We start from the raw sequence: 15,112 nt of genomic DNA, 5'->3' as shown, positions 1-15,112 counted from the left end.
TTAGAAATGTGTTGAACAGAAATTGGGAAAAAAATAAACAAGGGGGCTAATAGATCAGACAACTGTGTGTCTTTTGGTGAGAACTTAAACCCTGTTTTAATAAAAGTATTTGCAGATGTTAAACATTGAATGAGATCATATGAACTCATAGTTGCATTAAATGTGCATTTGGGCACTAAACTAAATTCATTTAAAACGCAGACTATTTGTATTAGGATTCGTGATTTATAATGATTTGCTTTTTTTCTCACAAAAGGAATACATGCTTTAATAATAAGAGCAGGAGAATTTCAAAAGAATAACAAGGAGACGCAACATGTTTTAACTGTGTATTGTCACCGGTTGTCAGTTTTACATTGTGATGTACAGACTTTTATGAAGACAAATAACAGACATTTTATGTTGAGAGTAAAATAACCTACAGTACTTACAATTTACTCTATATGGAACATTTAAATTGAGTTTGACATAGCCTTGAGAGTTTGCTAAACACTGTTTCATGGAGTAATTGAAAAATAAAAGACCATAAAGCAAATATGATAAATATTTACTGGAGTATTTTCATTTTTAGGCCAAAAGTATGGCAACCAAATACATGTCTGATAGGGAAAAAAAGACATTCACACAAACAAAAGATAAACCACTCACACAGAAACAAACATAAACATAACAAATGACCAAACGCATCCTTCCTAATGTAGAATGATCATGAAACTGAAATAAGGAGTAAATATATTTACATCTCTAAATGTACTGCCTTTTTGCAAGGTTTTGAAAGATTTGCTTTTGGAACAGACAAGAAATGATCATTTCCAAAGCCCAGTAAATGATTTCATTCTGTAGTGCAGGGGTCACCAAACTTGTTCCTGGAGGGCCCGTGTCCTGCAGATTTTAGCTCCAACCCTAATCAAACACACCTGAACAAGCTAATCAAGGTCTTACTAGGTATATTTGAAACATCCAGGCAGGTGTGTTGAGGCGAGTTGTAGCAAAAACCTGCAGGGACACCGGCCCTCCAGGACCGAGATTGGTGACCCCTGCTGTAGAGCATAATTTTGAGTCATTGTAAATATTTCTTTATCTATTTCTTTCATATTAATTCCTGCAACATAACTACACAGTTAATTACCTTGGCTGAGAAACAAATCTTTGCTATTGAACAAACTCCAGCTAACACATTGCGCAAGGGAAATCATTGTTTTACATTGAATTGCTGTAAGACCTACAGGAAAATGGTAAATGGTAGTGAGTGATTAAATCACAATTCTCCATGGTATTTACAAATCACTCATTCACAGGTATACCTCAAAGCATGGCAATACATGATGAAGGAAAAAAAAAAAAGTAGTTAAACATTTATTTTTAGCAGAGGAGAAGCTAAATGCGGATCTTTATGGAAGTATGCACTAAATTAAGCCAATTCACTTAATCACCAGTCTATATAGGGTTTCCGCAGCGTCTTAAAAAGTCTAAAATTAAAAAAATCGAAATTTAAGGCCTTAAAACATCTTAAATTCGCTGTTCTAGGTCTTAAATATTTTTGCACAGGTCTCATTTTTCTGATGTCCATGTAACGCTACATCTAATGCTCATTTTAATACTTTTTTGTTGTTGTTGCTTGGTTTTCGTGGTGTTGTAGTTCTTTATTTCACTAGTACAAATGTAATTTGCGATATCACAACTACAAATGAGACCAGCCCGCAATAGCCAATCAGCTTTCTGTTATTGAACTCCGTGCGAGTGGCGAATGTGACGTCATCGCTGTGTTTGCGGAGGTTCGCTTTGGGTGCGCGCGACATGATTTCGGCTGGCGGAGTGAACAGATTTCGGGTGAAATATTACAGAATTTGTTTTTCCACCATTTATAGGTTTTACACTGATGTATATATATATTACAATTTTGAAGTTAAAACAATTTAATAGCTACAAACTAAAAGTAAGTATAGCTAATTATTTCTTTGATAACTTGAGAAGTCTATCAGTTCACAATATACTGATGCCCAATTTCTAGGCTTTATTGGTGATAATGGTCAGGAATGTTGAACCATTATTGCCCTTTTTAGCTTATACTGTAGGTAGAAGACAGAATCTAGCCATACAGTAATGTGTGAATTGTTGAGTGGGCAAAAAAAAAAAAAAAAAAACATTACAAAAACAGTATTTTTAGAAAGTTTTTTTTTTTTTGCTTTTATTCTTGCCATGATAAAAAAAAAAAAATTATTGTAGAGCAACCCATGTCCTGTTGTCATTAATATTTAAATTTAAAATGTAGAACTTTCCGAGATATTAACAAAAGCAAGTGATGCATCAAAGTTTGATAAAAAAAATCTTGAATGGTCATAAAAATCCGTATATTCATTATAATAAATTATAAAAAATAATAAAAAACAATTAGTTTAAAAATCATCTTTCTACTTCTTTACCTGTCTTTAGTACTGTTCAATGTAAATAAATTTATTTTACCACTAATTTTGTGATTTTGCAATATTTCTCGCGTGTTTTTGAAGTTGTGATGTAGGTCTTAAATTTAACACTTAATGGTCTTAAAAAGGTCTTAAAAATTCTTTAATTTGACATTATGATGTCTGCAGAAACCCTGCTATAGTGATGTGGATCATCTTTTGATAAAGACATGATGAAAACAAAAGAACAGAAACATCATGTACTTGCTGAATAATCCATTTGGAAGTGAGTGAAGCAAAGTGTAGCGTTTCGTGACATTTACAAAACTAATTTTGCGTGATAGTGTCTCTGACCTTTGACTTTTGAATGAACGATGCGGAACTTACTGCCAATTCTGAGGCGATGGTTAGGCGAGCGTGAGGTGCAGGCCTGCGAGACCGTGGCTAATGTTTGTGGATGTTGCTCCATTTCTCGTTCACTATCAATGCTCTATTAGTTCCGTTACCAAGGCGAACATAGAGGCAAACACAGTGGTTGAGTGGGCATTTACAAAAACAACAACACGTCGAAGAAGAGACATTCACTTCAACAACAACAGAACAAAAATAAAAAAGCTTACTCTTTCACTTTTTGAAATGACATTCACAAACTAAGTAATACTGTCTGGATAAGCATTTTGAGTGTGGAGGTGCTGAAAATGTGGACGGTAGCAGAAAATCATTCACACTTACAGTCTGTCTGCTCTGACATGCATTTTTTTTCAACACAGGCTTATTGGAAAAATGTGTGCTGGTGTACATTTTTGAGAACCAAGAAATATGTGCTGGTACATAAGGCTACATTTTGTGTAAAATGAATGCTACGGGGCAGTTGCAATTGACTGCTTACCTCTATATAAATGGCTGTTCTGTTGTGACTGGTTTGCTTAGTATAGGGGTGTTCAACTGGAGAGCCACCTTCCTGCAGATTTCAGTTGCTACCCATATCAAACACACCTGAACCAATTAATTAGGACCTGAACACCATGTGCTAATTACAGGCAGGTGTGTTTGATATGGGTTGCAACTGAAATCTGCAGGAAGGTGGCTCTCCAGGAACAGGGTTGGCCACCCCTGGCTTGGTAGCTCACCACATACAGTGGCAGACTTCAGAGGTGGACTACGGCCGGGATTCGAGTTCAGCGAAGGAAAATTCAGATCCAGAAAGTGGGTAAAACAAACCCTCAAAAAGCACATGAGGTTGTGGTAGAAGCACGTGACTGTAATGTCTTTTTTTTTGCATTTGAAAACACTATTGGTTGGGTTAAGGCAGGGGTGTCCAAACTCGGTCTTGGAGGGCTGATGTCCTGCAGATTTTAGCCCCAACTTGCCTTAACACACCGGCAAGGATGTTTCTCGGAAGCCTATAAGAGCTTGATTAGCAAGCCCAGGTGTGTCTGATTGGGGTTGGAACTAAACTTTGCAGGACACCGGCCTTCCAGGACCGAGCTTGGACATGCCTGGGTTAAGGAAACAGGGTGGGTTAGTTGAAGTTTATTCCTCACCACTGTCGCCACTGGCTTGCTTCGTTTGGGACTTGTGGAGCTGCACACCGATGGATTTGTTCTTTAATGTTTGGACTTTCAACAGTGAAAATTAAACCACAATGAAATGAACTAAACTGCGCTTCAGCTTTGAAAGCTGGGACTGATGCAGTTTCAATTTACTAGAACTTCTATGTTAAGCTGCTTTGACACAATCTACATTGTAAAAGTGCTATAGAAATAAAGATGAATCGAATTTAATATTGTGCACAACAACAAGACGACCAGCTTCTTTCACAGACGCACACAAGAACAACGTTAATATTTGCAAAAATGTATAGAGCGGCCTCTGGTGGATTCACAAGAAATGAAATGTATGAAAAAACATGCCCCAGTAACGTATTTGAAAAATGTGTACACAGCGCCCTCTAGTGTTTGGACATTTTTCACTTTTCCAGGTTTCTCAGTAGCGGAAATCATCATATTTGGGTAAACTTAGAACTCAGTAAATGGGTGGGTACAACAAATAAATTTTTTAAAATCCTATTAACTGAAATAATAATAATAAAAAACTTCATGATGGTGTTATCAAGACTTTCAGAAAAAGAAAAAAACAGTGTTAAGGCTCGTACACACCGGGATGCTTTTCGTTTGGGTTAATTTTTCGAGACCGGATTCAAGCCCAAGCAATTTTCACTGGCGTCTAGCAGAAGAGTACGCATAATTACTTGTTGATGTTAGATGGTGCTACACAACTTAAGGTTCTGACACCTGCTTGTAACACGGAAGAATAAGAGGGAAAGTTCATACGCTTGTTGTTAAAGTTATTGGCGATTTGAACATGCAAGGATGGTTCAAGTAGGAGCCCCAGCTCTAGAGATGAAAAAATAATGATTGTTCACTAGTGCTATAAGCAGCTCCATGTTCATATCGCCTCTGTGCATCTTCTTCAATGTGAGCTCACATTGCCAGTTTTGTTCTTGAACGCCTCCAAGTGCTGTTTACTGTAACTTCAGGAGCTCCGTGCACGTGAACAAAAGTGCTGATCTGATTGGTGGGGAAGGATAGCAAGGAAACAAAAAAACAAGAAGAAAAAAAAAGAGCATGAGGCGTTTCATAAAATATGACCCTTTTATGCCTGGGGCCTAATGTGTCAATGCAGTGTACGCACAAAAACTTTGTGTACGCCAGGTTTCACGCTCAAGTTTGGATTTACTAACGATGAAATTAACGTGAGTATGCATTGGTCCGTGCCAACTTCATGTCTGGTGTAAATGTATTTCTTGTGTGTGTTTGTTTCATTTCCATAGTATGTTAAATTGCACACTACAAAGTATCGCACCAACACATGTGAACGTGTACGTGTAACCCTGCCAGTCCTACGCCACCCAACCCGCTCCGAGCTGGTATCGAACCGGCGACGGGAGTCGGCATGGGAGTCAGATGCTCTACCAAGGAGGCTAAAGACCATGGCCCCTAGCGTCTGTTGCTAGAGCACCTTTTAGAGGTCAGAGGAGTGAGGGTTACCTGCACAGCACACACTAGCTGGCCTTCGTTACATACGCAGTGTTTCATACATCTGATTTTTTACTGCGTAAGCACATTTACAGCTTTGTCCGTACGCAATGTTAGAGTAATAATTCAACACAAGTCTTTTAACATGAGGCCCCTGATGTTTTGCGTGTTGGTGTCCGCGATCACATCGGTGCCCTTTATTTAGTCACCAGGCATTAAACATCGACAGAAAACGCAAGCAAAAAGTTTCCCGGTGTGCACAGGCCTCAAGACTGATAATGACAGCCAGAAGAGAGAATAATGGCAGATTTACTGTCCCGCTCCACAGACGCTGCATTAGAAACACCTCGCATAAGCAGTAATTATTTTTTTTGCAATTTGATGGTGATACATATTACTGTTCATACATTCTATTTCAACCCAGGCTCATTCTGAAAACATAGTCCAGTGGATGTTTCTGGAAGCCGCGAAATACGTCCCGGGAGGTACGTATGGCTGCATTTCATTTTTTTTAAGCGAACGCTACGGGGCGGTGTAATTCCCGTTCCCTTTCGCGCTTGCCGGCTGACCGCTTACCTCCGTGTGGAGGGCTTTCCCGCTGCAGTCAGTTTGTTCGGTCAGCTCATCGTGTGCGTCGGCGGACTTCAGATGCAGAGAGGAGGAGTTGGCAAAGGCGTCCAGGTTCGAGTCCGGGGAAGAGCGGTTCCAGAAATCAGGTAAGACAAAAACAGAATGCAAAAAATAAAGCGAACAAGTTCATAACAGGGTGAGAACGCAGTCAAATCCGAAAAAAAAAAACAGACGAGGGTTTTTCTGTTTCTAGACGGCTTTTCTAAATTGTTGCTTGGGTTTAGGGAAGTGAGCGGGCAGGCAAGTCAATCGATAACTGGTTGGGTTCAGTTAAGGAGGAGGGTGGGTCAGCCGATTGGCCGGTCGCGCAGTCAATCATTCGGTCGGTCAGACAGCGGCCATTGGTGGGTTGATGCGAGAACAGCGCGGGCGCGAACGGCACTCACGAGAGACGCTCGAGATACAAAAAAGCACGCACAGCGACCTCTCGCGGATTCACGAAAACAAAAACTGCACAAATACATACCACCCGGGACGTATTTCACGGTCTCCAGAAACGTTCGCTCGACTGCGTTTTCAGAATGAGCCTGGGTTGTTTTTTTTTTAACTCAAAATATTAAAAACTTTCAAGAATTTGAGATTATGATGACGCGATCATAACAGTCTTGTGAAAAGGGTCCATTTGTATAAAACAAAAACTGCAAGATAACGTGGTCCAGGGTGCATATTTGTTAGTTCTCAAAAATGTAGTACTGTATACATGTTTTCCAATGAGCCTGGGTTGATTCCTTTTTTTTTTTTGTCAATCTTCATACTAATAAAATGTTAACAACACAAACAAAGGACATAATAAATGTCTAACAATAGGAAGAGAAAGTGCAAATATTTTGGCTCCATCTTTTTTTTCTTTTTTCTTGAGGAACCTTTTTATAATTTCTCAGAATCCTTCGTTGTACTCTTCCAGCAGTGAACAGATGCCTTCCCATTTTATGCCTACTGCCTCATCTTCTGGAGCTTTCTGTCTTCAGGCCCGAAGACCTACTGGGGGAAAAAGAGAGCGTGGTGAGATAGGTAAACACCGAGGTATTCCATCTCTACTTTAGCTGGCTTACAGATGCGCCAAAACATAGCAATAGCGTGACAAGACAGCAGCATTCTTCAGATTATCTGCACTCAAGCATGCACACGTTCACATATGCGCACATACATGCACCCTATATCTTGTCTGCCATCACACACACATGACAAATAGGAACCGAGATAATGCGTGTTTGGGCATTGTGAATGTTGTGGGCTTTTGTCTGCAAGCACAACATGTGCAACAAACACTTTCAAGATGAAATGGCCAATATCGACTTCTAGGATGCTCCGGTGCTACTGAAGAAAAAAAAATGCTGTGCATACGTGAGAATCTTAATGATGAGGGGCGATGTTTGTTCTCTTTGCAAAGTCATGTGGGAAACAGATCCTTCCCTTGCGGCTTCTCTGCTGCTAACCTCCTTGTATTTAAGTCTCTCGTTTGTCCATTTTACATTTGAGGTTGGAATGTTGGACATTAGCTCACAAAATCTGTGATGATGATACTACTACCACTAATCACAACAACAACAACAACAACAACAATATTAACAACAAAATACTACTACTACTACTACTACTACTAATAATAATAATTATAACAACAACAAAAACAATAATAATAGTGACTTTAACAACAACAACAATAAAAATGCCAACAATAATAATAATTATAACAACAACAACAATATTAAATAATAATAATAATAATAATAGTAATAATAATGATGATATAATAATAATAATAATAATAATAATAATAATAATAATAATAATAATAATAATAATAACAATAATAGTGACTATAACAACAACAAGAACAACAACAACAATAATAATAACAATAATAATAATATTAATAATAATAACAATAATAGTGACTATAACAAGAACAACAACAATAATAATAATAATAATAATAATAACAATAATAATAGTGACTATAACAACAACAACAACAACAATAATAATAATAATAATAATAACAACAACAACAACAATAATAATAATTATAACAACAACAACAACAACAACAATATTAAATAATAATAATAATAATAATAATATAAATAATAATAGTGACTATAACAACAACAACAATAATAACAAAAATAATAATAATTAAAACAACAACAACATATAATAATAATAATAATAATAATAATAATAATAATACTAAAAATAATAACAATAATAGTGACTATAACAAGAACAACAACAATAATAATAATAATAATAATAATAATAATAATAATAATAATAATAATAATAGCAATAATAATAGGGACTATAACAACAACAACATCAACAATAATAATAACAACAATAATAATAATTATAACAACAACAACAACAACAATATTAAATAATATTAATAATAATAATAATAATAACAATAATAACAATAATAGTGACTATAACAAGAACAACAACAATAACAACAATAATAATAATAATAATAGCAATAATAACAATAATAGTGACTATAACAAGAACAACAATAATAATAATAATAATAATAATAATAATAATAGTGACTATAACAACAACAATAATAATAACAAGAATAATAATAATTATAACAACAACAACATAATAAAATAATAATAATAATAATAATAATAATAACAATAATAACAATAATAGTGACTATAACAACAACAATAATAATAATAATAATAATAATAATAATAACAACAACAATAATAATTATAACAACAACAACAATAATAATAATAATAATAATAATAATGATAATAATAATTACATTGTCATTTGTTAAAGGGTCACGAAACACCAAAACCAGTTAACCAATAGTTAAATAGTGATCTGGGATCTTGAGTCAGAACAGACCACTGTGCATAGTTTTAGAAGCGTGAGAATATATATATATATATATATTTTTTTTTATGTCAGCTGTTTTGTTAAATAAAAAGTGTATGTATACAACAGTATTTTGCTTGTTTTGACACATTATTTAAAATTTGTGGCAAGAAAATACTTAGTTTGGTGTGGTCAGAGCGAAAAAAGGTAAACCCTTATTTTATTGAGGCCTAAAAAAGTCACGTGAAAGAAAACAAATTGCAATGTGACACTATTTTCATTAATTTTCTTGTCGGCTTATTGCCTTTAATAATCCGGGGTCGCCACAGCGGAATGAATCGCCAACTTATCCAGCAAGTTTTTATGCAGCGGATGCCCTTCCAGCCGCAACCCATCTCTGCTAAACATCCCCACACACACTCTCATACACTACGGCCAATTTAGCCAACCCGATTCACCTGTACTGCATGTCTTTGGACTGTGGGGGAAACCGGAGCACCCGGAGGAAACCCACGCGAAGGCAGGGAGAACATGCAAACTCCACACAGAAACGCCAACTGAGCCGAGGCTTGAACCAGCGACCCAGCGACCTTCTTGCTGTGAGGCGACAGCACTACCTACTACGCCACTGCTTCGCCCTGACACTTTTTTTTATGAAAGCATAACCCGTTTGCTCATGCTTATTGAGTAAGCTCATGTACAAAAAACTGTTAAATGAACGAGAAGGCAAAAGGAAAGAAACACAAAATCTAAATGAAGTAATTTTAGCATGCCAAAGTCAAATTTACGCATATTAAATATATTTTCCTAACAACAAAATTGTAGCTAGTGAAAATGACGAGTGGCTAGTAACGGTGGAAAATTACTAGCCACAATGGCTGGTGATCAAAAGAGTTCAAGCTTTGATAGTATACAAACACTACATCAAGCATAACAAAGTTCAACAATAGTACATATGATTAAGATGAAAACACCATCATAAAAATGATTAGTGTTTATTGTTTCTTAAAACTACCATCAGGGTAGAGATTTATTCAAACTGCTCCCTTTTCTTTGTAAAAATAAGCTGTTTTTATATCATAAACCTTACATGCGGCCAAAAGACTGATTATTTAGTTCACGCCATGTACTGTACAGTCAACCATAATGGACTGATGTGGTGTATAATTGGATCATCATGGCATTGGGAACAGGGACATTTGGTGTCCACAGTTTGGGCCATAAGACTCCTTTTGGGGCTATCAATCAGACAGAGGCTGAGGAGCTTGGGAGATGGGTAAAGCGGACAGATTGCTTACAGATGGCTGCTGTTGAAGGGAGTACAAGAGTTCCAGGGAAGAACCCCCCTTTTCTACCCCATGGGGGAAGGGGCTGACAGGCAAAGGGGGGTCCTGGGCCCTGGAGAGTCCTTCAAATGTGTGTGTGTGAGGTCAGTGGCAGGCATTTTGGGGGTAGGGAAATGCAGGTGGACGGTCAATCAAAAGGAACAGACCTGTTTTATCAGCTATAGTAAATTTACTGCTTACACAAGCTTAAGTTCAAAGTACACTTCAATCATTGCTCGTAAGCAGCTCTAGAGCCGAACGCAGTGCCTTTCAAAATGTAATTCATTAGATAGCGTGCGCAATGATCAGTGTGTGAACTTGAAAGTTCTTCACCTGCCATATTTGTAGATCTTCGGGCCAGACAGAATCTGCAGGCATTTTTCTTCTATTTCTGGGCAGAAATTTGTAAAAAAAAAAAAAAAAAAAATCTGAGGATTTATGCAAATTGATTTTGAGAGAATAGTAACATGTGGAGAAAACATCTTTCATTATAACTTTTATTTAAGTTTTACAAAGCCAATGCAATTAGAACCACACGTCTGGTAAACTAAACAAGTCTCTCATATAATAAAATATTAATTTACAAACTGTATTGTAATAATATCACTGAAATTAATATTAAAAATGAAATATATATTTCAGGGCTGCACGGTGGCTCAGTGGGTAGCACGTTCGCCTCACAGCAAGAAGGTCACTGGTTCGAGCCTCAGCTGGGTCAGTTGGTGTTTCTGTGTGGAGTGCTCCGGTTTCCCCCACAGTCCAAAGACATGCGCTATAGGTGAACGAGATTAACTAAAAATTGGAGAATGTATGGGTTTTTCCGGCGACGCAGTGGGTAGCACGTTCGCCTCACAGCAAGAAGGTCACTGGTTCGAGCCTCGGCTGGGTCAGTTGGTGTTTCTGTGTGGAGTGCTCCGGTTTCCCCCACAGTCCAAAGACATGCGCTATAGGTGAACGAGATTAACTAAAAATTGGAGAATGTATGGGTTTTTCCGGCGACGCAGTGGCGCAGTGGGTAGCACCTTCGCCTCACAGCAAGAAGGTCGCTGGGTCGCGGGTTTCTGTGTGGAGTTTGCATGTTCTCCCTGTGTTCGCGTGGGTTTCCTCCGGGTACTCCGGTTTCCCCCACAGTCCGAAGACATGTGGTACAGGTGAATTGGGTAGGCTAAATTGCCCGTAGTGTATGAGTGTGTGTGTGTGTGGATGTTTCCCAGAGATGGGTTGTGGCTGGAAGGGCATCCGCTGCGTAAAAACTTGCTGGATAAGTTGGTGGTTCATTCCGCTGTGGCGACACCGGATTAATAAAGGGACTAAGCCGACAAGAATGAATGAATGGGTTTTTCCCAGTACTGGGTTGTGGCTGGAAGGTCATCTGCTGTGTAAAGCAGTGGTCTCCAACCATCGGGCCGTAATTAATCAAATTATTTATGTAGAAAATATTCCCCCCGCGACTTGGTTTCTTCCACTCACCCCCACCATCTCACGTGAAATGGACTATGCCAAAATCCACCACGGAGCGGGAGCGACCGCTAGAATATAGCTCAGTGGTGGTTGTTGATAGTTTAAAGTTATAAAACAGGTATTATATAGAGCAAATCAGCAGAGCATTTATCGGTGCATATATGTGTGCGTGCATCGCTAAGTAAGTACCCGAAATCATTGCAATATGTATCTATATGGAGTTTCACATAATCATGCTCATTAGGGCTGTAACATGCCAATGCATACATTTAATTCGGCTATACGGTGGTATTATTGTTAATATGTTCGTCAGTTGAAATGTTTGGCACAGATGTTATGTATTTGATGCATATAAACCTTGATTGAAACATAATCAGACCGTGATAGTGCAACTAGCGCATGCGCACTGAGTTGTTCATGATTAACCTATATGCACGAGCGCAGCAGCTGTGTTCACGTGAAGACCCCCCCCCCCCCCCCGCCAATTGACAACCGTTGACCGGTCCGCGGTGATAAAAAGGTTGGGGACCACTGGTGTAAAGCATATGCCAGAATAGTTGGCGGTTGATTCCGCTGGGGTGACCCCTGATAAAATAAGGGACTTTTTCAAAGGAAAATGAATGAATGAAAGAATGAAGAAGAGGCTGCACGGTGGCGCAGTGGGTAGCACGTTCGCCTCACAGCAAGAAGGTTGCTTGTTCGAGCCTCGGTTGGGTCAGTTGGTATTTCTATGTGGAGTTTGCATGTTCTCTCCGTGTTCGTGTGGGTTTCCTCTGGGTACTTCGGTTTCCCTAACAAGTCCAAAAATATGTGGTATAGGTGAATTAGGAAGGCTAAATTGTCCGTAATGTATGAGTATGGATGTTTCCCAGTGATGGGTTGCAGCTGGAAGGGCATCCGATGTGTAAAAACATACGCTGGATAAGTTGGCGGTTCATTCTGCGCTGGCGACCACGGATTAATAAAGGGACTAAGCAGGAAAGAAAATGAATGAATGAATAAGTAGCATGTACTGTGATTTTACTAGCATAAGTTACCTCGCTCTGGTTGAAACATATTGTAAATTGTAACTGTAGTGTATGAAATTACACATCAGTCACAGCAAGCATTTCTATCTAACATCGCTATGGTCACAATTTGTGTACCCATTGGTACCGTTGGACGTTTTTTGAAGAGAATCTGAGAGTTTTCCTTGTTTGTCTGTTAGCGTGGAGAATTCCTTTAGCTCTCAGTGTCTGCGTACTCATTCTCCTCAAAAGCCCAATTCCCTTCGGTAATTAACAGGCACCAGAAAAAGGGCCCACTTTGGCCTCGACTCTTTCAGAGCGGTAAAGTGATGAAATGACTGTGCCATTAAGGACACAAAGCCTCTCCCTGCTCACCCCGTCCCCCTCATCTGATAAAGGCTGGGGAAACCAGATCCAGTGTGTCTGAGAGCTGCCTTACCTGACTGCTGATCTCTGATTAGGACGTACATTACAGACCTGGAACTGTAGGCTGGTGCTTGGTGGCAGAAAAGGTGTGCAACAGGGTACAGTATCACTGATGCTGATTTAAAGGGTATGCTGAAGGTATGCTTAACTTTGTGTGATTCTAAAACTGGTTTTCTGTACAAATCCAACACAATCTCATGGCAATTCGTAACTTTTTAATTTAGTAGCTAATTCGTATTAATTCATACGATCTAATTCGTACAATTTAGTACGATTTGCTTATCCCCCAATGACGGTTGGGGTTAGGGGTGGGGTTAGGTGCCACGCCTCCTTTTTAAAATCATATCATTTGGTACGACTGAAATCGTACGAATTCATACGAATTAGCCACTAAACTGGAAAAACGTAAAATACTTACGTTTTCTCATGAGATCAGGCTGTACAAACCAGGTTTCAATGCTGAATACGAGGACTCAGACAACTATTTTCAGTTACTTTTCATTTCACAATTGCGACTTATTTTCCACAATCACAGGTTTGTGGTTTGAGACTCTCGTGCTTTGTAATATCAACTTGTATTTGCAGTTATTATTTATTCATTTATTCATTTTCCTTTTTATAAAGATTTTATAAAGATATTTCTGTGCTGCTGCCCTCTTGTGTGCGATAAGCAATGTGTTCACATGTTTTGGACCTGCCTAACACTAATACAATCTTAAAATAATTTTTTTTTTTTAAACTCTGCACCATTGACTTAAAGGGCCATGAAACCCCCTCGTTTCAGCAGGGTGTTTTCACACCTCTACTTTGGAAAAAGTCAGAAAAGTGGGCGTGTCCAGCTCTGTTTAGGGGGGAGTGTCGGAGGAACTAAAGTGGGAGGGTGTGGGAGTGTCTATTTGGGCGCGCTGAATTTCAGAGTCAAAACACAAAAACAGCGGACAATGTGACTGTGTTTACATGGACATCTGTAGTCGAATTCTTTGCCAAATTATTAAATGGTAGACTTTAACTGCAGTTTGGCTCTTTCATTCAGAGAATTCATTCATGCCCCTCCCGATAAACGTGATATTTGATTGGAGGAACTGCTCTAAGCGTGTATTTTTCATGCAATGTTTGATACCGCACGGCGAATGAGAGAAAAAAAAACTCAGCATTTCCCGGAAACTTAGATGCACACGGCAGGTAGCGTCAGAAAGCCGCGTGTGTTATTCCGGTCACTAAATCCAACACGAGGTTATAGTTAAGTTGTAACTGTTAGTGCTAACTTGTTTACACTCGTTGCAATAGTTTGTTTGATACGAATAAAATACGAACTGAATAAACAAAGAGCACTGGTCGCTCACTTACCAAATCTGTAGAGGCAGGACAATCACCAGCAACTAGAGCCGCGTCTTTATTTAGAGGCGACTAAAGCGAATCTGGTTCTCATCGTTTGCAGATGAGAACAGCTCTCAGGTAAACAATAATCCTCCTTGGACACGTAAATTATTGTTGTCGCGCGTCGCGTACACTGTAATCCACACGTGAGTCTGAGCTCTCACAGAGAGAAAATGAAAACGAAACTTAACTGCAGCAACACTTCACGCTTGTTTTGCCAACACAACGTGGCGTCTCTGCCATCTACACTCTGACAGTAATGAATATTAATGAAGTTGCACAATAGAGCGCGCTGATTGGTTTGAACCAAGCCTTACTCATGCATTAATGCATCACACTGTAAGACGTAATAAGACTCACTCTGGCACAGACGCCCAGTCTGCACGCTGGAATACACGCTATTATGTCATGGCCGTGACGCAGCTTCAAAAATTCGTTTCAAACCGGAAGTACGAATTTGCTTGAAATAACGCAAAAACAACCAATTTACACTTTTTAGTGAAATATAGGTGTCCTAATAGTGTTTTTAGCAGTGTGGGACACATATACGACTGTCAACAGCTCAAAAAATGTGTTTTGGTGTTTCGTGACCCTTTAAGACCAGC

General features: G+C 38.6%; 1 protein-coding gene across 34 annotated transcripts in view; it reads right to left on the bottom strand.

The window, feature by feature from the left end:
* Nucleotides 1-316: 316 nt before the first annotated feature.
* The window catches only part of smoc1 (SPARC related modular calcium binding 1), a 163,512-nt gene continuing 148,716 nt past the window's right edge, over nucleotides 317-15,112 (bottom strand). For 13 of the 34 annotated variants that reach the window (XM_087288412.1, XM_087288408.1, XM_087288410.1 and 10 more), the window contains one exon: nucleotides 5,814-7,051. In XM_087288412.1, the coding sequence (XP_087144538.1) occupies nucleotides 7,049-7,051 (3 nt within the window). In that variant the 3' untranslated portion in view covers nucleotides 5,814-7,048. 34 annotated transcript variants of the gene reach the window in all.

Source organism: Danio rerio, chromosome 17, assembly GCF_052040795.2.
Source record: "Danio rerio strain M-AB ecotype USA chromosome 17, GRCz13ab, whole genome shotgun sequence".
Lineage (NCBI taxonomy): Eukaryota > Metazoa > Chordata > Actinopteri > Cypriniformes > Danionidae > Danio > Danio rerio.
Note: the sequence above shows the minus strand (reverse complement) of the source record. Positions and strands in the feature narration are given on the sequence as shown.